This window comes from Brachyistius frenatus, unplaced genomic scaffold (assembly GCF_029030835.1).
Source record: "Brachyistius frenatus isolate BFR_SWC_R1_liver_20210118 unplaced genomic scaffold, ASM2903083v1 Contig_37, whole genome shotgun sequence".
Classification (NCBI taxonomy): domain Eukaryota; kingdom Metazoa; phylum Chordata; class Actinopteri; family Embiotocidae; genus Brachyistius; species Brachyistius frenatus.
This window is the reverse complement of record NW_027210636.1, coordinates 2,258,243-2,279,903: the sequence shown is the minus strand read 5'-3', so window position 1 is coordinate 2,279,903 and position 21,661 is coordinate 2,258,243. Positions and strand designations below refer to the sequence as shown.

The 21,661-nt window shown below is 42.3% G+C and overlaps 3 protein-coding genes across 5 annotated transcripts; 1 reads left to right on the top strand and 2 right to left on the bottom strand.

Moving 5' to 3' along the window:
• The first annotated feature begins 1,854 nt into the window (after positions 1-1,854).
• Positions 1,855-11,694, top strand: susd1 (sushi domain containing 1). Of its 2 annotated transcripts, XM_069701599.1 has the most exons (19): positions 1,908-2,388; positions 2,483-2,626; positions 3,431-3,586; positions 3,903-4,055; positions 4,329-4,508; positions 5,523-5,702; positions 5,862-6,041; positions 6,698-6,877; positions 6,976-7,155; positions 7,283-7,462; positions 8,084-8,263; positions 8,640-8,804; positions 9,020-9,114; positions 9,197-9,383; positions 9,787-9,880; positions 10,578-10,833; positions 10,922-10,961; positions 11,106-11,199; positions 11,561-11,694. In XM_069701599.1, exons 1-19 carry the CDS (start codon positions 2,355-2,357, stop codon positions 11,577-11,579), a joined length of 2,697 nt encoding a protein of 898 aa, XP_069557700.1. In that variant the 5' UTR covers positions 1,908-2,354; the 3' UTR covers positions 11,580-11,694. The 2 variants fall into 2 exon arrangements, with proteins under 2 accessions (XP_069557701.1, XP_069557700.1); XM_069701600.1 differs by lacking the exons at positions 9,787-9,880; positions 10,922-10,961; positions 11,106-11,199; positions 11,561-11,694 and having other exon boundaries at positions 1,855-2,388; positions 10,578-10,699.
• Positions 11,695-12,746: 1,052 nt separating this feature from the next.
• Positions 12,747-16,816, bottom strand: gucd1 (guanylyl cyclase domain containing 1). 2 transcript variants are annotated; one of them, XR_011311026.1, is made up of 7 exons: positions 16,435-16,816; positions 16,186-16,270; positions 15,859-16,024; positions 15,670-15,761; positions 15,313-15,554; positions 13,844-14,122; positions 12,747-13,744 (listed from the first exon to the last, which is right to left on the bottom strand). XR_011311026.1 is itself a non-coding variant. In XM_069701603.1 (6 exons), the coding sequence occupies exons 1-6, from the start codon at positions 16,439-16,441 to the stop codon at positions 14,031-14,033; spliced, it is 684 nt and encodes a 227-aa protein (XP_069557704.1). In that variant the 5' UTR covers positions 16,442-16,816; the 3' UTR covers positions 12,747-14,030. The 2 variants fall into 2 exon arrangements, 1 of the variants encoding a protein (XP_069557704.1); XM_069701603.1 differs by having other exon boundaries at positions 12,747-14,122.
• A 619-nt stretch (positions 16,817-17,435) lies between these two features.
• LOC138622661 (zinc finger and BTB domain-containing protein 26-like) lies at positions 17,436-21,322 on the bottom strand. Its single transcript, XM_069701598.1, is given in 3 exon segments — positions 17,436-19,326; positions 19,329-20,134; positions 21,178-21,322. Coding segments are annotated over 2 exon segments (1,335 nt in total). The 5' UTR covers positions 20,101-20,134; positions 21,178-21,322; the 3' UTR covers positions 17,436-18,763.
• Between the last annotated feature and the right edge of the window lie 339 nt (positions 21,323-21,661).

Below are 21,661 nucleotides of genomic sequence, written 5' to 3'. Positions count from 1 at the left end.
TCCCGCAGCAGACCGTGTGTTCAACATCTGGACAGCGACGTGAAAGAAGAGACATTTTATGGCATTTTTATAGAAAATCAACAATCAACCAGCAAAAAGATGTTTGAACATCGGCCACTAATGTGTTTTACATATTCATAATAAACTAATGGTGTGTATGCTGAGTGATTTCTGTGACATCTCTGAAGTCTCTTATAACATTTTTATACCAAAAAAAAAAAAAAAAAAAAGCATGTTCTTGTAATATTTGATCTGAGTGACGGACATACAGAACGTTCTTGAAAGATCAGGTGCTAACAAATAAAGGAAACTTCAATAATACAAATGTGTGTTTAGTTAGGTTATTTATTTTCTGGATTCGTTTGGCGAGCGGTTGGAGAATAATCTCAACTATAACTATTAAACAACTAGATTATGCAATTTCTGGAGAAATTGCGGTGGGATTGCTACTGTTGGCCAGTTTGTCGTCTGTTGTGCATAACACACTGTCAAAGATGGTAAATCTGACGTCACTTGAATTAGGGGCCGTGTGAGAGACTGGTTGCTATGGCGATTGGGGCCCTTCAAAGGAGCAGAGATGACGTGATTTCTTTTCAAGAGTGTGTCATCCTACTCGGTAAACAAACTGTGGTCAGAAAACTGCATGGCTCCGTGAAAGCTGAAATTTACTAAACTAAGCACGAGACCCGGCTTTCTTAAAGGGACAGTAACACATCACAGGATTGCATTAAAAGAAACTATTAACAAATATAAGGGGCTGCATTTAAGAATAAACATATGAACATAAGTCGGCTCCCGCAGAAGCTTTATTCTTGGCATCAATTATTTAACAAAAAATAATGTTCATGTTGCCGCTGGTCTTCTTTGAGAGCCCTCCTCTGAACTTTTTAGGATTACTAACTGGAACTGGGAATAGATGCTAAGTGACAAAATAATTAAAATAACTAAAAAGCAAAAGATAAATACTATCAGCTAACTTTGATCCAAAATTATTGAAGAAAGCTCGGTCTGATCTTGGGTTTGGACAGCGAGGTTTGAGGGGGAGGAGGGTCAGCTTCTCTGAGGGACAGTTAATCAATCCGGTCCAGCAGATGTGACTTTACTTGTTTGAGTGACAGCCAAAACACCATTAGGACCCTCCTGGGCTGAGAGATAGGAGCTCACCATACTTATCTCCCCCTCCCACAGCATAACCAACTGACTCTCCCACTCGGCCCCCACGGCAGACCCAGTGGGAGGAAGGAAAAGGATGTTGGTTTCATTAACTTAAAAATAAAACAGTTATATTTTTGGCGGTTTAAATTGCAGGATTAATTGAACATGAGGTAAAACTGCACCTTAAGATGTGCAGCTTCCTCAACACTATCTGTGCCAGTTCAGACATAGTTTGTAAGTCATTTCCTAGCAATCTTATTTTTTTTTTTTAGCAACCATAGTAATGATGTACAGTTAAACCCCAAATTAGTCCTACTCATATCAAATTTTCACATGTAGTGAATTTGACCAAATACTTTACTTCTGCTTTCAAAATGGCATTACCAAGTGAAACAGGATGTTGAGGCGTTTTTGTTGTTGTTGTTGTTGTTGTTTGTTTTTTACATTTCTATGAAAACAAATCATGTCCATTATGTAAAGCAGCCACACTGCACAACCAGGGGTCCTCACTCATCTTTTTGGTTTAAGCCATGACTTGCAATGGACTAAAAAAAACTGCTGCACGAGCTGTTCTCCATTTATAGTTGATGAGGACGCTGAGAATTTTTGACTTTTTAATAAAAAATTGATCAAAAAAGGTGATAATAGCTCGGATTTATTACTAACACATCTCTTGTTTAAGTCATTTACAGATGATGGAAGCTACTGGTCAAATAAAAATTCACAAGACATGAGTATGAATAATTTGGGGGCTTAACTGTACTTAATGCGTGTGCAGCTATGTGACAAAATTACGCAATGTTTGTCAGAGGGAATCCAGCAGATTCGTTGGGCTAAATTTAGCCGTTATCAGTCACCACAACATGGGTACGCAGTTGACCAAGAGTGAGTGATGAGCGTATCATCACCAGCACGGGAAGAGTAAGCGAAAGTGCCGCAGTGACAGATGAAGCCGCAAAACCACGAGTTGTAAAACAGGCCATTGAGGAAAAAAAAAAAAAGGGAGTCATTTCTGTTGGATGACCTCGGATTAACCCACTCACGGCCTCTTTTACACTTCTGGTGATCAAATCCGCTCAGTATCATAATGGCCCACGAGAAGGAAGTAGAAGCATTTCATGAGAAAAAAGAGGAAGATGCGGGGGAGGAAGTTGAGTGTCAGTTGAAGTGAAGACAAACAAGAAGGAGACTTCAGAACAATGATTGTGATTTTTCTGCTCTTTGTATTTGCAGGTAAAGTTCCCTTTTCCCTTCCTAATTTGGTGATTATTGACTACAATGAATATATTTGACATCTGACAGGTGTGTGCTCTTCCCTTCCTCTCAGGTAAACCCACAGAGGGCCAACCTCTGCTGGACGTGTGCGCGACCTGCCACGTAAACGCCACATGTGACGACAAGTCAGACCTCTCCGGAAAAGTTTGTAACTGCAAGTACGGCTTTGTTGGAAATGGAAGAACCTTCTGTCAAGGTAGGAGCAAAGAAAACTCTATTGTGTGCGCATTTATTTATCATGTTAAATTATTATTATTATTTTTTTTTTGAATGAAAAGATGTCTTGCTTTGTTTAAACATCCAATTAAAACATTTTAAAAGGGGAAATTCTGGATATCTAATAATTATATGTCTATTATATACATTTTCTAGTTAATAAATCTATATTAATATAGGATTAAATAACGTTGTGTAATGTGAAAAGGGTTGCTTTTGTGGGTAAACCCACAAAAAAAAAAAAAAAAAAAGCGTTTTAGTGACTTTCGGTTCCCTGTTTCGGTTTCCCACACCCACATTTTTACTGTTTTCTACCCTCTCATCATTCTTTCCTGCTTGCAATGCGCAATTTAGAAAATAATGTTTTTAGCTGGAAGGTTTTTTGTTGTTTTTTTCTTCATAAAGGTTGGGTAATATATAAATGCACGAGGCGCCTCACGTTTAGGCACCAAGAAAGACGCGGTTATAGTTAGTCAAATAAATCATGGTTAAGAAAGATTAAGAAACCCGCTTTGACTCTTGCAACAACCCTCAACCTCCTCCCTGTAAGGACTTCACTCCTCTTTGTGTTTCATCATGAGTCTCTTCAAATGTCCTCATCACGGTGCGTTAGTCTTATACACCAACAGCTGTTACACAACATCAGTATTTCCCACCTTGAGGACAAGAATGGACTAAAAAAATATATATATATATCGTGCTGCTCTATTTCTCACAAGTCATAAGAAAAGTACATCAATGATTTTTTTTTTTTTTTTTTTACTCCTTTATGTTTTTCATCCAGACAAAGATGAGTGTCAGATCGGAGCCAGTCGGATCTGCGGGCCGCACACCACGTGCCACAACACACACGGCAGCTACTACTGCACCTGCTTGGCCGGCTACAGCCCGTCTAACAACATGCCCGTCTTCATCCCAAATGATGGCACCCACTGCCAGGGTGAGTTCAGGCTGGATCTCGGGTCTTCCTTCAGTCCCATGTGGAGGTTTATTTCAACATTATGGACCTTTACCTGTAATAAATGTTTTTTTTTTTTTTTTTTTTTTTTTTTAAACCTTACTTTTTATTGCATATAGCACCCGTATTTGCACTACATTGTACTTATACATATTGCAGTTAAGCGTCACTGTGGTTGTTGTCTGTTTTATTGTTACATATTTATACTTTCCTGGTTTTATCTTTTTTTTTTTTTAATTTTATTATGTCTCCTACGTACGGTAAATTGACATTAAAGTTGACTTTGACTATTGTGCAGACGTTGACGAGTGCCGGATCACAAGTATGTGTGGAGACGGAGGTCAGTGCAGGAATCTGGACGGCAGTTTTGAGTGCAGCTGCCGGGTGGGACACAGAGTCCACAACGGATCCGAGCCCTTCCACCCACTGAGGGACGAAGCTTCCTGCAAAGGTAAACCGGCACTAACATGATTCGGATTTGCACTTTACATGGAAATATTTCCACTTAAATCCATTTGTGTCATCTATGTTGAAAACTCCACATACAAATTATACACTGCAGAAGCGAGTGCCTGGAATTAATTGCAAATAAGGTGTAACCGACTTCTGTTTTAGTGCCATTAATTATGTGGACATTATCTCGGTTGTTGTAATAATGAAAGGTCCTTCCTGAACGTGAGATCTGTGGTAAGCTGTATCTTCTGTTCGCTTCTGTCCTGCTCAGTGGTCGACTGCGGCCGGCCGGCTTCAGAGGAGGACGCTGTCTTACTGTCCGTCACGGGAACCACGTACGGCAGCGTGGCCACGCTCGCCTGTGATGACGGCTTCGTGTGGAGGAGCGGCGACAACAGCTCCGTGTGTGGAGCTGATGGACTGTGGACAGGACGGAGCTTAGTCTGTGAAGGTAAAAAAAAAAAATCATCAACATTTCTACAGCAATGAAAAAAAAAAAAAAAAAAATCATGTTTGAAACTCGAATCCTTTGTAGAATTATCAACCGTTTCTTAGTTTTACAGATCTTTTTTATGATCTTTCAGCTCATTGTTTTGGTTTCACATTTTATAACCTTTCAGCTCATTGTTTTGGTTTCACATTTTATAACCTTTCAGCTCATTGTTTTGGTTTCGGCGCCCACACAAAATTTAGTGTGCAAGTTCCCAGTGATTATTATGGCAGCTTTTAGACGCTGAAACGACACGTCTTTAAATGAATACTAATGCCGCTTGGTGTCTGCTGGATGTTTAGATAGGCGTGTGTTTGTGAGCGCTGCCATAACAATTTTATAACAATATGTAAGTGTATGGCTTAAAGAAGTGTTTATCAATTAATATACTAACCAGTGTTCCTTTAAAGTCTAAACCAGCGATTCCCAAACTGTGGTACGTGTACGGCTGGTGCTGGTGGTACGCAAGAAAGGAATGATAGTTGCACTTTAAGTGTCCAAAAGTTTTTCATTTCATTTCATTTTATTACAGTTATTTCATAAATACATCACAATAAAAGGATTTAAATAGTTTAGAAACACAATTTGCCTGTGCTCATAGCCACGTAGGGTGATGTCTGCCTCGGTATAATGCTAACATTAGATAGTCTCAATCTGTTCAGACTCTTCAGTCGCTGATTGGATGAGAGACATTTTGAAATGGCTTCAAGCTCTAAATAGACCTTAAGAGAAAAAGTGACAACATTGGACCTGTTACACCATTTAAGGGAAGTTAGAATACCACATTAGTACAAAATGAATAAAGGCTGAGTGTTTTTAAGCCTTAAGAAGGGAGATAATAACCACTGATGCTTACTTGTACATGATTTTCAAACATACGTCTCGGATCGGAGTTCCTGGAGGTTTTTTTGTTGTTGTTGTTTGTTTTTTGGTGAAATCCGTCTTATGCATCGTGTCCCTGCCTTTGGCTCCAAGAGGTGGACTGCGGCTCTCCGCCGGCCCTCCCTCACTCTCACATGCTGTGGAATAAGAGCTCGAGGATGGACGCCGAGGTGGTTTATGAGTGTAACTCCGGATATCATAATGTTGGAAAGGGAAACGGGTCCGTCTGTACTGCCGCTGGACGGTGGGAGAGGCCGTCTGTGCTCTGCCAAGGTACAGTCAGTTTATCAGGTCATCGTAGTGTCACCCGGCACTGATAAACAGCCTTATCAGCGCACGCAGATATGCAGCATCTTCCTGTTTTTTGTATGCTCTGAATCCTCGACGCATTCGTTCATATCACATTGTTGTGACCCACGTTGTTCCTTGTAGAGATCTTGTGTGGAAATCCTCCTTTAATCGAATCCACCGAGCAGGTGTGGAATAATGAGTCGACCCCGGGCAGCACCGTGCTCTATGTCTGTAAAGACGGCTTTTATAACGAAGGAGGACGTAATGTCTCCATCTGTAATGAAAACGGTCGCTGGACGCTTCCAACTCTGTCATGCAAAGGTAATCCACACAATGAATCAATTCAAATTCTTCTTTTTGAATGTAAAATGTTAGAAAACTATTGGTTTTTGTTTTCCACTGTTTTGTTGTGTAGCTAGTTTTAAGGAAACGATTTTATTCAGTTAAAGTTTTCACTGTTTTTGGCTAATTATGGGTTCGTAATTAATGTGTGCATTGGAAGAGTCCACATGAAGGGCGCCTTCTTGTGGTATTCATGACGTCAGAACTCGAAATGTTCTATAAGCCTCGAGTTCACGAGTCGTGACGTGTCTGCTGACGTTTACGTCGACGTCAGAGGCCGTTGAAGTTCAGTCTTTGTTTGATTGTTAATCTCATTTATTGTAATTTCAGTCATGCAGAGTTTGTTTTAATTACGTAGATAATAGGCTGCGTCTGAGGAAAATGTTGCTCTTCCCAACAGCCTCATCTTTTCTCTCTGTGCCTTTGTACTGCATTACGTTACCCGCTCCTGTCAGATTACTTTGCACATCTTTATGTACAGTCTGGTTTGACTATTCCTGTGACAGACCAAAAGTCAAAACATCTACCACTTCAGTCAAATAGGAAATAAAATTTGTATTTCATGTACTGTTGAAATTTACGATGTTTGTCATATTTTAAAAAAACAACAACTATGTATCGTTTTCCTGTCTCAGAGGTAGTATGTGGAGATCCCCCTCTACTGCCCCACACTGGTCAAGTGTGGAATGGCAGCTCCACCCCTGGAAGCACAATGACCTACTACTGTAACACAGGATTTTATCACAGTGAGGGAAGCAATGTGTCGCTGTGCACGATTAATGGTTACTGGACAAAAACAGACATCTCGTGCAAAGGTAACATCTTGAAACGTTGGCAGGTGATCGATACTCTCCAGAGACCAATAACAGTTTTTTTCTCTCTCTTATAAATAATATAATTTCCATCTCTGCAGAAGTTGACTGTGGGGAGCCCCTACACTTCCCTAACTCAGTCACGCTGTGGGATAAACTCTCCACTGTGGGCTCTCAGGTTGTTTATAAGTGTAACCCCGGATATCTTAATGTTGGAGGGGGGAATCTATCAGTTTGTGCTGCCAGCGGAGAATGGCATGGAGCCTCTCTGCTCTGTCAAGGTAATAATAACATTCATCTTTTAGTGTACTGAGTCACATTCCCTGTCAAGGTCATTTTGAACCATATATCCTGGTTTCAGGACGTGCTTCCACTGATCTGCAATGACTTGCTGTCTTTTTGTTGTAGAGATCAATTGTCGGGAGCCTGTTTTTAAACCTCATTCTAAAATGCGATGGGACGGCACATCGCACGTCGGCAGTGTGGTTTATTACCAATGTGAGGGAGGATTTCACGCCAGGGGCCTGAGAAACTTCTCAGTATGTGGAGAGAATGGACTGTGGGAGGATATTGATCTGTGGTGTGAAGGTGCAACGTTTTCATGACCACAACATTGACAAACTAGCGATTAATTTCGCTTTCAATTTAGAATACGAATAAGGATTTAGGATCATACAACATAAGCGGTAATGCCCGACATATAGCCTACGACCACCTCGATTCCAAACAAGTAGGCACGCAAGTGTAAAATGTAAATAAAAACAGAATGGGATGATTTGTAAATCGTGTAAATTGCGAAAAAAAAAAAAAAAAGGAGGTCCCAAACTGTCGAGCAGCAAAAATACGATGTCGGGCAAGAATGGGACAACATTTCACTTTCAAAACTCCAGCAACTTGTCTCCTCGTTTTCCAAACCGTTTACAGAGTGTTTGTTAAAAGAAGACGCGATGCAAAACAGTGGTAAACTGTTGCTGCCATCCGATTCAAATTCAAATAATATTTTCAACGAAATATGGGTTATTTGCATGATTTGTAAATAATCACATTCTGTTTTTATTTACATTTGCAGCATCTAAACATTTTTGGAAACAGGATTGCACACGTAAAATGCCACACGAATTCAGAGTTTGCTCAATTCAGCTGCTGTCCTTGAATTGCAGTTTTTTTTTTTTCTTTGTGTCTTCGGGACTAATTCATGTCTGTGTGCAGAAATAAGCTGCGGCCCCCCCCTAACCCTCCCCCGCACTAACCTGCTGTGGGACCGCACCAGCACGCCGGGCAGCGTCGTGCTGTACGAGTGTGCGGACGGGTTTTACCAGGAGAGCGGAAATAATATGTCAACATGCTCACTGTCAGGAGAGTGGGGGGAAATATCTGTGCAGTGCAAAGGTAGAGTAACCGTCTCTATATGTGCACATGAATCTGTTCATCTGTGGGAGTGTCGTTGTCTAGGATTACCAGCATGTCGTCGACATGTTTCCGCTGATTCATTTTTGCCTATTCCTGCGTGCTCTGTGCTTATTTTTTGGGGGAAGGGGGGGTTTAAGGTCGATTTTTGTGGGCAAAGATTGAGTGATTTTACTTCCCTCCACAGTGGCTTTAAACGCTCTCTAAGGATCCACATGAGGATTAGCGGATGTGAAATATGTGTTTAATTTTGCACATGTCCTTTGGTTGCACACTGAATGGACAACAAATGGTTGTATTTATTTTTTTCATTCAATCAGTCCTTCGCTGTTTTTTTTTTTTTCCCCCCCCCCCCCAGCTAAATGTGGCCCGGCTCCCTTCCTTTCCAACTCGGAGGTGGTGTGGCACAACAGAAGTATCGTGATCCACCGCTGCGTGGCGGGACATCACAGCTGGAGGGGCACCAACGTGTCCGTGTGCGGCGGCTCCGGGACGTGGCTGGAAGCCACTCTGAGATGCATCGGTGAGTATGAACACAGCAGGTAAACATGACAGAGCCTCTGTAGGCGGAAACCCTTCAAAATAAAAGTGAGAGTCGAGAGAGTGAGAGTGTGTGAGTGAGTGTATGTCCTTCAAGGGTCGGCCGGCTACTGCTCCGCATTTTGAGCAGATTTGTAATGGCATGTTTTGCAATTCTTGAAGTTTAAACTTCACTAATTTGTATTCAATCTCGCACAGAAACGAAGCCACCTATCGGCCACCTCGCTATCTTCAATAAAAACTGTCTGCGTTGGAGAGCAGAGAAGTATGAGGAGGATACAGAAGATTACAAGGTGAGACAGGATGCCATCTGCCTCCTTTCAACCGCGGCGGTTCGCAGCAGCCGGACCGACACATCTGGTTCAATCGTTCCAGGTGACTTACTCTGGATCCAGAGACTACCAGAGATCCTTCCACGACCAAAGGAAGCGGTTTCTGAGCTCCAAAGCCGACCAGCTGGAGCTCTGCCTCAGCCTGCTGCCTGTCACAAACTACAGCATCTCCATCACCGCGGCGTCTGCCGGATTCACAGCCACCATCACCACAAACACCAGTTTACCAGGTATCGTCCCGTAACCCCAAATCTGCTCCGTGTTATAGGTTTTAACGTCCTGGAAATACGCTCAGCAGAAATAGAAACGCAAAATGTTTGTTTTTCGCTGCCGTTTTTCGTGAGTTAAAGGTAAAAGGCATCTTTCGTGCACTCCAAAAAAACGTATCGCTCTCAAATTTTGTTCACAAGTTTAGTAAACATCGAAGTTAGTTGCCCCGAAGCTCCATCCGTCTGACAAGCGTGCATTGTACAGAAGAGGTTTCAATTTATTGACCTCAACTGAAAGCGAAAAAAAAAAGTCTTGCGTTTATATATGTATATATATATTTTTTAACTTTATTTTAGGACTGATGCAATACTACTTACTTGTTGATACTGAGCGATGCACATTAAATATGATCATATGTGACAGTTCCTCCCGCACCGGCTGTCTACTACGGAGAGTTTGAGACTCCTTTACCAACTTTGAGGCTACGCAGGTCGCGCAACACACTCGACGCAATAAGGTAACGAAAGTGATGGCAAGGAGCAAGATATCGAACATGACGACTCGTGCATGCTAGACAATGGGACACGAGTTTAAATATTAATAGATGTTATTATAAGATAATATTGTCGAAAAGACATTTCTGTGTTTGTAAAACCGTTTAGATGTAACGTGTCACGTGAATAAATCGAACCGTTTCATTTTCAAATCTGTGTCTCGTTTGTCACGATTCTGCCTTTTGAGTTCGTTCCGCTTTTTGTTTTACTTTTTAATCACTCGTCCCGTTTTGTCTTGGTGTACTTCACTTGCGCTCCCCGTGTTTTCCCCGCTCTGATTAGTTTCGCCCGTCCCTCGTTGTCCTCCTCTCCTTAGTGTTTTCAGTCTGTGTTTGTGTTGTTCCCCGTCTTTTGTTGTCAGTTGGTCATTTCAGTTTCGTGCCTGTGAGTAAAAGCTTCATGTGCATAAAACCTCCTGCTTTTGGTGTCACATACTTTTGATTCCCCCCCCCCATGTCCTTTGTGAACTAGTAATCTTGTTTAATTAATTTTTTGAGAATGAAACCGTTTTGTATCTTAAAAAAGATTGATTTTTTTTTTTTGTCTGTTTCTACAGAGGATATTTCTGCATGAATTACACCGATAAAGACTGAAGTCAAAATGCTGCATGTTACAGCTTCAAAATAAAACGTGATTTTGGTTTTGTTTTTCATCTGGCAGTGTGTACCAGGTGTTTGTGCTTCCTGTAGAGGGCATTATGACGTTCGACTGCTCCTCTCCTGCGAGCTCAGACCCCTCAAACAACTTCAAGTCACCGGCGGAGTACATCACTGCCCAGTTCGATGTCCAACACGTCGAGACGGAGATGGAGTTCACCGTAGGGGACGGATTCCTCTACGGAGACTTTTATAATGCGCCGCTGGAGAGCCGCAAGAACTATTACATCATCTTACGAGCTGTCAGTCAGTGGAAAACGGTAAGTGCAACTGCACTGGACAGAACGCTAAAGAAGTGCTTGAAAAACCTGTCGGAAGACTTTATCTGAATGTTTTTCCCTGTCCCAGGCCTTGAAAAGTTCCTGCGTCCTGTGGGCTAAAGTAAGAGGTAATTCTCCCTGTACTCGAATCCTCAAGATGATATGACCCGAAGTGAAGTCACGCTAGAGGGCCACAGAAAGTGGGAAAAGCAAAGAGAAGCAGGTGTAGAACGGGAAAGGCGTCACTTACACGCAGCTGTTCCTCCTTTCAGGCACGTCGTACGTCCTGAAGGTTTTCGCTCTGTCTGCTGCCGCATCGATAGGACTGGTTGCCGTGGTAATTTTAGGAGGATACATCATCACCCGGTACGGAAGATGCGCATTTCATTATCCCCCCTGTTGATGTCGTATTATTTGTTAATTGATGGGTCTAAAGTTAGTCGTGTGGATTCAAATTTTCCGATATACATGTGTGACCGCTGAACATTTCTGTTTTGATATCGATGTAGATGTTGATCGTAATTACAGCCTGAAAAGTTTGATGTATATTCTACTTTATTCATTTTTTCGTCATGACAAAATACAATAATTCAGGGTGTAGTGAGAGAGCCTCTTATATTTCAAGAAGGAATGGCTGTAGTGTACGAATGGATGTTTTACACATGTTCAGGTTAAAACATGTTCAATGTGATTTAATGGTCTAATTTCCTTCCGTCTTCTTTTACAGGTATGTCAAGAGGACATAACACTCCTGAGCGCTGATGGTCTGTAATGACAAATATGATTACAATCTTGACTTTCTGCCTGTACGTAATGTAGATAATTGTAATAAACCTTTTTAAGAAGCTACTGGCTGTGTATTCAGTGCGAGCACAAGGATGGCTTAATTACTTCTCAAAACCTAATTTCAACTCTGTTCAGGAGATAATACCAAATCTGAGTTAGAAAACAACATTTTGGACGACATGCTATATATAGTATGACATTTTGGACATACCATAGCTCTACTTTTTGACGAAAACATCCACATGTCTCAAACTGGAATTGAACCCATGACCTTCTCATTGTGAGGCAGCAGCACTAACCACTGTACCAATGAGAATATTTTCTATTTAGTTTTATTTAACGACATGCCATAGTATGAATTCTTTAATTTTTTTGGACAAAAAAGAAGTCGTGCTATGTTATGTTTTCTTCATTTTTAGACGACATACTATAGCGTTTATTTTTTTTATTTTTCGGGATGGAAAAAAACATCGTACTATAGTATGACTTTTTCTTCATATTTTAGACAACACACTATAGCGTCGTTTTTTTTTGGACGGAAAAAAAAGTCATACTACAGTATGACATATTATAGTGTCATACTATCATATCATCTTTATACTACAGTGTGTCGTCCAAAATTTCATAAAAATGTCATCATGTTACCGAAGTACAAACGGCTGGCTGAGGTACCGGATTCGGGTCGTGCGCATTAATCGTTTGGACACTTTCACATCGTCTCTCTTGCACCAACACTTCCTTCACTATGTAAAAGGCAAAGGAAAGCTGAGTTTATACAGTATACATTGTACATATTTACCTCTTAGGGTGGGATAAAAATCACATTTATTGCTTTTAGCAGGAACTCCTTTCATTATAAACTTTGATAGAAAATTGTTGTTTACTTTTCTTAATTTACGGAGCGCTTATAACCGACAGTAGAGTAGATTTACAGCATTAATTTATGGAATATGCTTAAGAAATGATACTGCCAGTTCCTCAGCTTCAAAGAAATTACAGTACTAGTGTCCGTAATACTTTCATTTGTGATTAATACATTGGTCTTTTAAATAAACACATTTCCTAGATTATCAGGATCACGCAAGCTAATATCAGGATAGCCTTCATTCATAACGGATTTTATTCCCTTCATTGCTGCCAAAATGTTAGTATGTAATGATGGTAAAAGATTCAAAGGACTCTTTGCACACTCAGAAGAAAAAAATAAAAAAATAGGATGGAGCCTATTTTAAAATCTTTTAATCACAACATATAATAATGCATTTCTATGTTTAATAAAAAATAAAAGTTCGTGGTTTAAAACGTGCCATTTGTTCTCACCAACAATCAAAAGTAAATGACTTTCCATAGATCTAGAAAAGCATTTTAATTTAAATAACACAATTATGCCTGGCATGAAAAGTATAGTGCAAAAAAACATGATATCAAATTTTAGAATAAAAAAAACTTTAAAAAAAACAAACAAAAACAACAACAGTGACAATGAGGAATCAAGCCTTCAGTCTTCATTGCTTCTCAAAAGAACACGAGTCGTCCGACCGACATCGCGTCCGTCGCGTTTCCATGGCGACGCCAGAAGACGTCCGGCCGGACTGGTCGAGTGCACGTTCTCGCCGCGTGCGCGCTCGTGTCCTTCCGCTGGCGGGTTAGAGGTCCGCAGACGCGCTGCGGGGAAAATATTGCATTGAACGAGCTTCGTCATGTTGATGTCGCACCGTCGAGCGTTAATTACCTGAGACTCTCGAAACGCTTCCCGTTTTCCCTGTCGACAGAATCATCGGAATAAAAAGTGACCGAGAGAGTGAGTTTGGAGGAGGGGGGGGGGGGGGTCTTCCTATGAATAAAAAAAGGCAAGTAGAGGTGAGGCGGGGTGACGAGACGAGCGGCGTCACATCCGACACGAAACGGGACAAATGAACTCAACACGAGGTGCTGAGCGTTGTCGTCGTCGTCGGTCCTGAATTATGTTGCACGCTACTTCCTGGCGATTCCTACTTTGGGTTTCCCGCATTTCATCCACCGCTGCGCGAGTCCGAACTCCCTCAGTGCATCCGATCCCGTGAGCGACGTAGTCGTCACAGTTCAACAAAGACGTAATAAAATCCATTTGAACAATCTGCTCTTCCTAAAAAAAAAATTAAAAATAAAAAAATACGTCTTAGGTTGCTGAATCTTCGAGCTGCGACTCTGTCGGAGTTGTTTCGGCATGTGCGTGTACGTTTACCTGTGGTTGGGGTTTGTTTTGTTTTTTAGCACCGGAGAGAGTAGCCCGGGAGGGTGGAGGAGGTGGGGGAGGGGGTTGTGGTGATGGATATGTGACAGCAGACACAAGGAGGCGCCACTAGACTGGAGACCTGCAGCGTCATGATGTTACCATAGCGACGAAATCAAAAATCCATCACGGCTATCCATCAACTCTCCTTGAAGACGAACAGGATGTCCTCGTCTGTCCCGTAGCTCCGTCGAGCCTCCTCGAAGTTACTGACGCTGGTGCAGCACACTCCTGAATGAGGCGCACACACACACACACACACACACACACACACACACACACACACACACACACACACACACACACACACACACACACACACACACACACAGTCAGATCTAAACTGGACACAGTAGACGTTCCCAGCAGTCAGAGATTATAATAATTCTCTCCATCAAGAGTCAGAAGATCCTGTGTCTGTCTGTCTGTCTGTCTGTCTGTCTGTCTGACAGCAATGTTGGCGTCAAACACGAAACTGTCCAAATGGAAAGTATCTCAACAACTGTTGGCTGGATGACATTTGAAACAGACACTCGCGTCTCCCTCTGGATTCATTCTGTGATACTTGCAGGATTTAGTGACATCTAGTGGTGAAGCTGCAGACTGCAGCCAACTGAATTCCCCCCCCACACCTTCAAAGCATGTGGGAGAATCTACACTGGCTGCAGAACTACAAGTCCCTCTCTGGAGTTAGTGTTGGGTTTGTCCCTCGTGGGCTACCGTAGAAACACGGTGGACACTTTGTGGGTGATTATACACTAATAAAAAAAATAATTTATTTGTAAATACACTCCCATCAGTCTCAGCTGTGATTATTTTTTTTTTTTTTTTACTGGTAATTTGCTAAATTTATTTTATTTTATTTATTTTATTTTAATTATTTTATTAAATTTGCTATTAATACACTAAAATAGGTTTGCAGTCATGATAATAATAATAATAATAATAACAACAATAATAAAGGTACCTAACAAACATTATCATATTAATGTGGCACCAATTTAGCCATTTAACCAAACCAGTCTGCACGTGTGTATAAACACAATATAAATAACCTCAGAGCTGCTAGTTCAGGTAATAAGTAGGATTCCTCATCATCAATCAATCAAGTGGTAGTTTTGCAACAACTGAAAAGTCTTCATTGCTGGCAAAACTAATAGTTTTAAAGCTTTTAAACTAATTTAGTGCAGTAACTAACAATTATTCTAGTTCCTTTTTGTTATTCTTTAGAATCAGCTCTCATTCAAAACGCTATTTCAGATCCAACACAGGAGGGGCGTACCCGGCGATCAACCTTTTGTTGTGTCCTGATTTCTATTTCAGTCCATTTTCAGCTGCACTGACACTGTAACTTTTTTTTTTTTTTTTTTTTAAAGTTACGCCAACTTCTGCTCGAGGTTTGGCCGTACGAGACGACTCACGGTCGGAATAGGCCGGGTTGTTGTAGAAGATGCAGCCGGTGGTCCTGTTGAAGCCGCACACGACCACGAAGTGACCCTGGTACTCCGGCTTCCTGCAGAAACACTTCTGGCCCGCGGGCAGGAAGCAGCAGTACTTGACGGGCGACGAGCACAGTTCGCACGTCAGGACCACGGCGTTGACCAGCACGATGGCGACGTGGCCCTGCTCCAGGTGAGACTGGATTTCCTGAACGGTCACAGAACTACCAGAAAGACGAACATCGGTCAAGTCTCAGATTTGCTTTGCGGGATACCAAAAAAAAAAAAAAAAAAAGCTGGGGAGCTATTAATTATTAACAATATTAACAGTAAACTCACCATTTATTCACCGCCACACCTTTGCTCTCTGCTTTAAAGAAGAGCTCATTCACTCTGTCTTCTTCTGTGTCGAAATGCTTCTTATAAAAGGACTGAAAACGACACCGAACAAAGACACGATCAGACACAAGAGAGCTTTAAAAAAAACGGGCGTGGACCACACTCAAGACTCAAGACTCGGCAAAGTACCTGATTTTTAAAGCCCTTATCTACTCCGAGAGTCTGCGTGCAGAAGCAGTGTTTGATTCCTAGATGGCACATGAGGTAGGCCAGGTCAATAGTCCACACGCTCTCCGTCAGCTTCAGGTCCCAGCATGCTCTCTGAAAGTCCTCATCACCGACCGGGTGGAGGTACCTGCAGGATTAGACCAGCTCTGAATCTCAGGAGTGTCAACACTATTAAAAAAAAAAAAAAGTTAAGGCAGGAGGGCTGCAGCTGTCAGGAAACACCGCGAGACTTTGATTTTTTTTTTTTTTTATTATTATTTTTTTTTAGCAGCTTTAACGTGGACTCACTTGAGGACCATCCTGGAGCAGGCTAACCCACAGTCCCAGTGGTACAGCTGCCGAATCACAGGCACATTCAGCAGGACAGCATCCTCTGGGGGTGGGGGGGGGGAAGAAAAACAAAAACAAAAACAACGTGTTACTATGACACTTTAAAATAAAAACAACAACAACTGGACTGTTATTCAGAACTGCCGTGAAAAGAAAGGCACGTCAGCTCAGTTCACGTCGGTGGAAACACGAAGCGGCGCCACTCACCACTCATTCTGTTGTATTCTCCTCTTTTTAAGCTCGCTGCCCGGGCTTGTTTACAACACTGACGGCGGCTCGGTTCGGTTTCCTCATCGATCCGAACTAGTGAGAAGAAACCAGCTGCCGACTTTAGCTTCCGATGCTAACGGCGTTTGCCGAGTCCCGTTGGTTGGCCGGTTCGCTGCTCAAACCCAGCGAGGCCAGCTCCTCCGCGGCGAGACAATACAGGGTTTTTTTACCGTAACTGTAAAAAAAAAAAATAAAGGGGAAAAAATAAATAAAATGATGTCCTAAATTTTTATTGTTTTTTTAGCGAGTGTTTCCATCTGGAAAACTCTTCTTCTCACTTCTCAGTTGTTTGCTCGCAGACTGAGAATTCTTCTTCGTGTTTTCCGTCTTTGTTTTGCGGGTGACATCCGGTGTTAAAGGCGCGTTACCGCCACCTACTGTTCTGGAGTGTGAATGACAAGTTAACGATTCCCTTACAATAATAATAATAAAAAAAATAATAGAAAGAAACAATGATAATCATAATATCGACAATAAGAATATATTTTATTGACCGCTAAACTATTTGTTCTCAGCTTAGTGTCTTTCTGATATCCAAAAGATTAAATTGTTATGTTCAGCACTTCCACTTCCTGATTTCCCTTTTTTTTTTTTTACAAACTTGACTCACCATTACATATTGAAATATACATACAAAATCCAAATTCATTAATAATAAATGTATCGACCATGAGTAAATAAAATGAATAAATAAATAAAGTTACCAGTACCCTATTTAAAAAAAAAGTTCAGCAAATCAGACCATTAAAAAGTTGACTAATATTCGGAGTATTTAGGGCGTTGGGGTTGGTAGTGATGAATAGTTTGCATATATTTTAACATTTCATTTCTATATGTATATTGATATATATTTAACTCAAACAATTCCACAGATACATCTGTAACATCTAGTTCTTCTCCAGCTGTGAGATAACGACAGAACGGTGAAGAACAGCAAGAACAGCATGAAACTCGATAGTGGTTAGGAGTATTTTCTTTTTTAATTATTTTATAACACACACACACCGACTTTCATGAACACAGGACAGACACAAAGTCACTTTGGTCCAATGGTACCTCGATATAAAATCTCTATAAAAGAAGCGTTCCAGCTCACGTAGAGACACTTTGGCGTTTCCATCCGTCTCTAGAGACAAAACGGCAGGACTTCCCTTCGGTAAAGTTTTTTTTTTTTTTTTTTTTTTTTTTAAATCCTTCAAGTTTTCTTTCACTTCCGGAGTCCATGTTGTCGTATTCACACGGGTTAATAAAGGAAGGCTACAGCAGATCGTATACACAATATACAAATGGATACTTTTTCGTATTGCAGTGTTTTTTTTCCTCGATGGACATTGAACACAAAGACACGTACAGTGAGTCGTCATGGTTTTTTTTGTTTTGTTTCAGTGTTGGGTTTTCAAGTATAATATGAAGGCATCTACACTGTATTGTACAAAATAAAAAGATAAACAGTCCACAGTAAAGAAGCTACAGTGAAGTGCAGACCAGAGTCCGGTACTACGAAGCAGGTTCAACATAACCAGGATTTCTTTTCGCTATCTGGCTTAATTAAGCCGCACAAATGTGATTAAACTCAGAAATGTGCTCATTTGCATAAAAGAGGCGGGGTTTGCAGCATCTGACCAATAGCTGCAGCTCAGTTGCAGCTGCCTAATGCAGGAAGGACAGCTGACAACAACAAAAAAAGGCTAATAATATCACATGATTAGATCTCATTATAATTTTGGTGTATTTCATCAAATTAATGTGTTTTTTTAACGTCTTCTTATGGAATGTGATATTTTTCACATTTTTTTTTTACTTAATTTCAAATCTTATAAGAACAAGAAAGGCTTTGGCGCTTCAGTGCATCTCTGTTGTAGGAGGATAATCGACATACAAAAGCACAATTAACTGGAATCTATATCTCTCGTATGAAATTTATCGAGGAATTCTGAACACTGAATTTCTAATGAGCCATTTTCCTGGAGAATTGATCGGTCAGAAGATGGTGCTTTTATCCGTTTTGATGTTGTTATCGTGAACTTGTTGGGTATGCAGCAGACGTTACCGTGGCGATCCATCCTAGTAAAAAAAAAAAAAAAAAGGAGTTGCCTCTCTAAACACAAATCCTGCTTCGTAGCACCGGCCTCAGGACAAAGTTTCTCGTGTTTACATCCTCCTGGCTCCCACACGTCCGCCAGCGTCTTCACTCGTCTTTGTCCATCGTTAATATTTTAGTGTTCTCTTCGCACACAAACAGTACGCTATAAAAGGTTCGCGGGTCTCATATTCGTCCGAAGTCGAAGTCCAGCACGCCGTCGTGCAGGCTGCGCTCGTTGGCGTTGTCGAAGCTGTTCTTCCCGTGGATCTGTTTGAGGTGCTTGCGGAGCACCGGCTTGTGAGCGAACACCATGTCGCAGTAGTTGCAGCGGTGCGGTTTGTCGCCGCTGTGCAGGTTCAGGTGATCCAGCAGCGAGCACTTCTGCGTGAAGGTCTTGCCGCAGATTTTGCACTGGAAGGGCTTGATGCCGGCGTGCACCCGCATGTGCCGGTGCAGGTTGCCCTTCTGCGTGAAGGTCTTGCCGCACAGCAGGCACATGAACAGCTTGTGCATCTTGAGGTGGTTGGCGTAGTTCTCCAGCTGGCGGAAGACCCGGGAGCACTTTGGGCACTGGTGGTACCACTGCAGCGGCTTGTCGTAGTTCCTCTGGTGGATGGTGTGTTTCTCCGCGGGGGGGGACGGAGGAGGGGGGCTGAGCGGGTATCCGGCCGCGCCGGGAGGAGCCGCCATCTCGCTGCCGCGGCTGTCCACCGTGGAGTTGATGAGCGAGTGCTGCGGTTCGGGGAGCGCAGCGCGGTCGGAGGGCTGGCGGAGAAGTGGCCGCTGACGGAGTTCTCGGCGACGTCAGACACGGACTCCACCTTCACGATGGTGATGTCACTCTCCCCCAAACCCTGCCTCGGACGCCGGCTCAGAATCTGGGCGGGGCTCTTCGGCTGTATGATCACGTCGTCGTCGTCGTCGTCGTCATCGTCGTCGTCGTCGTCGTCGTCACCGTTACTGTCGCCCTCGACCTGCTCCGCCTCCTCCTCCTCCTCTTCCTCCATCTTCCCCTGACGGACAGTCCGCACCTGAGAGCGCTCCTGCTCTCTCTGTGCCTGAGAGCACGAACCCTCCTCCTTCTTCTCCCTTCTCACGTCCGCGTCCACCTTCAGCTGCCGCGCAGCCTGCGGTTTGATGAACTTGCTGAGGGCCTGAGTGCACTGCTCCACTATGTGGCCCATCTGCAGGAAGCTGGCCACCGTCAGGTAATGCACCAGCTCCAGCTCGGGGAACTCCAGCTTGCCCGTGTAGCAGGACAGCAGCAGCTGCCGGCCCACCTCCGCCTCCTGGATCATGGAGATCTGGACCTCCCGGGAGTCCTGCTGGAGGATGAACTGGTCCCTCAAGAAAGAGGAGCCTGCGGCAAACACCACCTTGTGACCGGGAACCTCCAGCTGGTTGATGCGCACCGTGACATCACAGAAGCGCCTGTGGTGTCGCAGGAGGTTCATCTTCTGCAGCATGGAGTCCCCGAACGTGGCGAAGCGGAACTGCAGGATCACTTGGTTCTGAGCCATGGCGGACCAGGACACGGCAGCAGCAGAGGGGCACCTGAAAAGGAACAAATACCGAGATCGTGAATTTCTCCTGAACAGCCACGCATACTTCAGATGTAAATTTTTACTTTTGTTTTTAAGATTTTGTCTAAGAATACGTAACTGTGGTGTCTCTTTAAATTAAAGTCTGCTTCTCAAGTCACGGAAACTGACCATATTTTTCAGAAAGAGTCACAGCTGGCGTTGTATTGAAGATAAAGCGCTTATTAATGGCACACAACCAAGAACACGTGGCGTTCATACTAAATGATTTCAATGTGGTGACTCGAGATGTCTCAGAAACTCGCCAGACCACCACGTGTCTTTACGCTGCTGTCCATAGAACCAGACTCCATTCAAAAAACTGCCAATTTAGCACAAGACACCTATTCAGAACCTATTCAATTAACTAAATACCTCATGCTCCAATATTTAGTTTTTTTTAACAATAATACTGTCCACTCTTCAGTTCGGCGTTCAAAACAAAGGTCACAAACATTGTCTTATCGTACCAGCTTCTAGTAAAACCCCGTTTGTGTGAGCTAAAGAGATGAAATCATTTTAAATCATGCTTACAGCCGGTAGCAGGTTGGTATAAAAGGTCAAATACATGTAAAAAAATAAATAAATTCAGTAACAGTGTTGTTCAGTTTTTGCCTATAAAAAACAAAAAAACAAAAAACACCTCAATGTAATCACTATAATTATAATGTTTTGTTGTTGTTGTTGTTGTTTTCGCTATTAGCTTTAGCGACCCGGGTTAACGTAACGGTAACGTTTTGACTTTCTGCTTTAAAAAAAAAAACCAAAAAAAAAAACTGCTTGATTATTTAGTGTTTGGGTTCCAGCGAGAGAGAGAGAGAAAAATAATAATAATAATAATGTTGAAGTTAGCTGTAGCCACACACGTCGTTTCCATGTGTCCCGTCGGCCTTCTCCGTCAACTCTTCAGCTAACAGCTGTGCTCGTCCGACGAGATACCATCACGGTTGCCTAGCGACCGGCTGTAAAGCGACGCTTTTGGCTTTTAATCGACGGCGGTAATAAGTGTTCGTCTACCTGTTAATCCCTCGTAAACAGACCCGTTACAGCAGGGTTGTCGTAGGTGGGACCGGCCCTCTGTCTGTCTGGGACGTGAAGCCGCTGCTCCGGATGCAAAACACATTTAAAGGCCGTTACTTTCCAGCCGCTCCGCCTCCTCTTCGTTTTTTCCTTCTTCTTCTTCTGCGAGTTTTTTGTTGTTGTTATTTTTCTTTATTGCGGTTGATAAAGAAACGTTTTGGTGCATTAGCGCCGCCGACTGGACGGGATAGGTAGCTCGGCAGCACCAGGAGGAAAAGAAATACGATATTACTTTTCAAATATTAGAAAAAAAATAATAATTTTTGTCTACACGAGTAAATGTGTAGATGAAACACCAGGTTATTTGATAAATTAAGCATTTTTAAGTAAATATTTGAATTTAAGCGTTATTCCTAACCAGGTCACATATTTTACACTGGTGCTCTATTGGAAGTCTTGATATCGACATAAAAGTATTTTT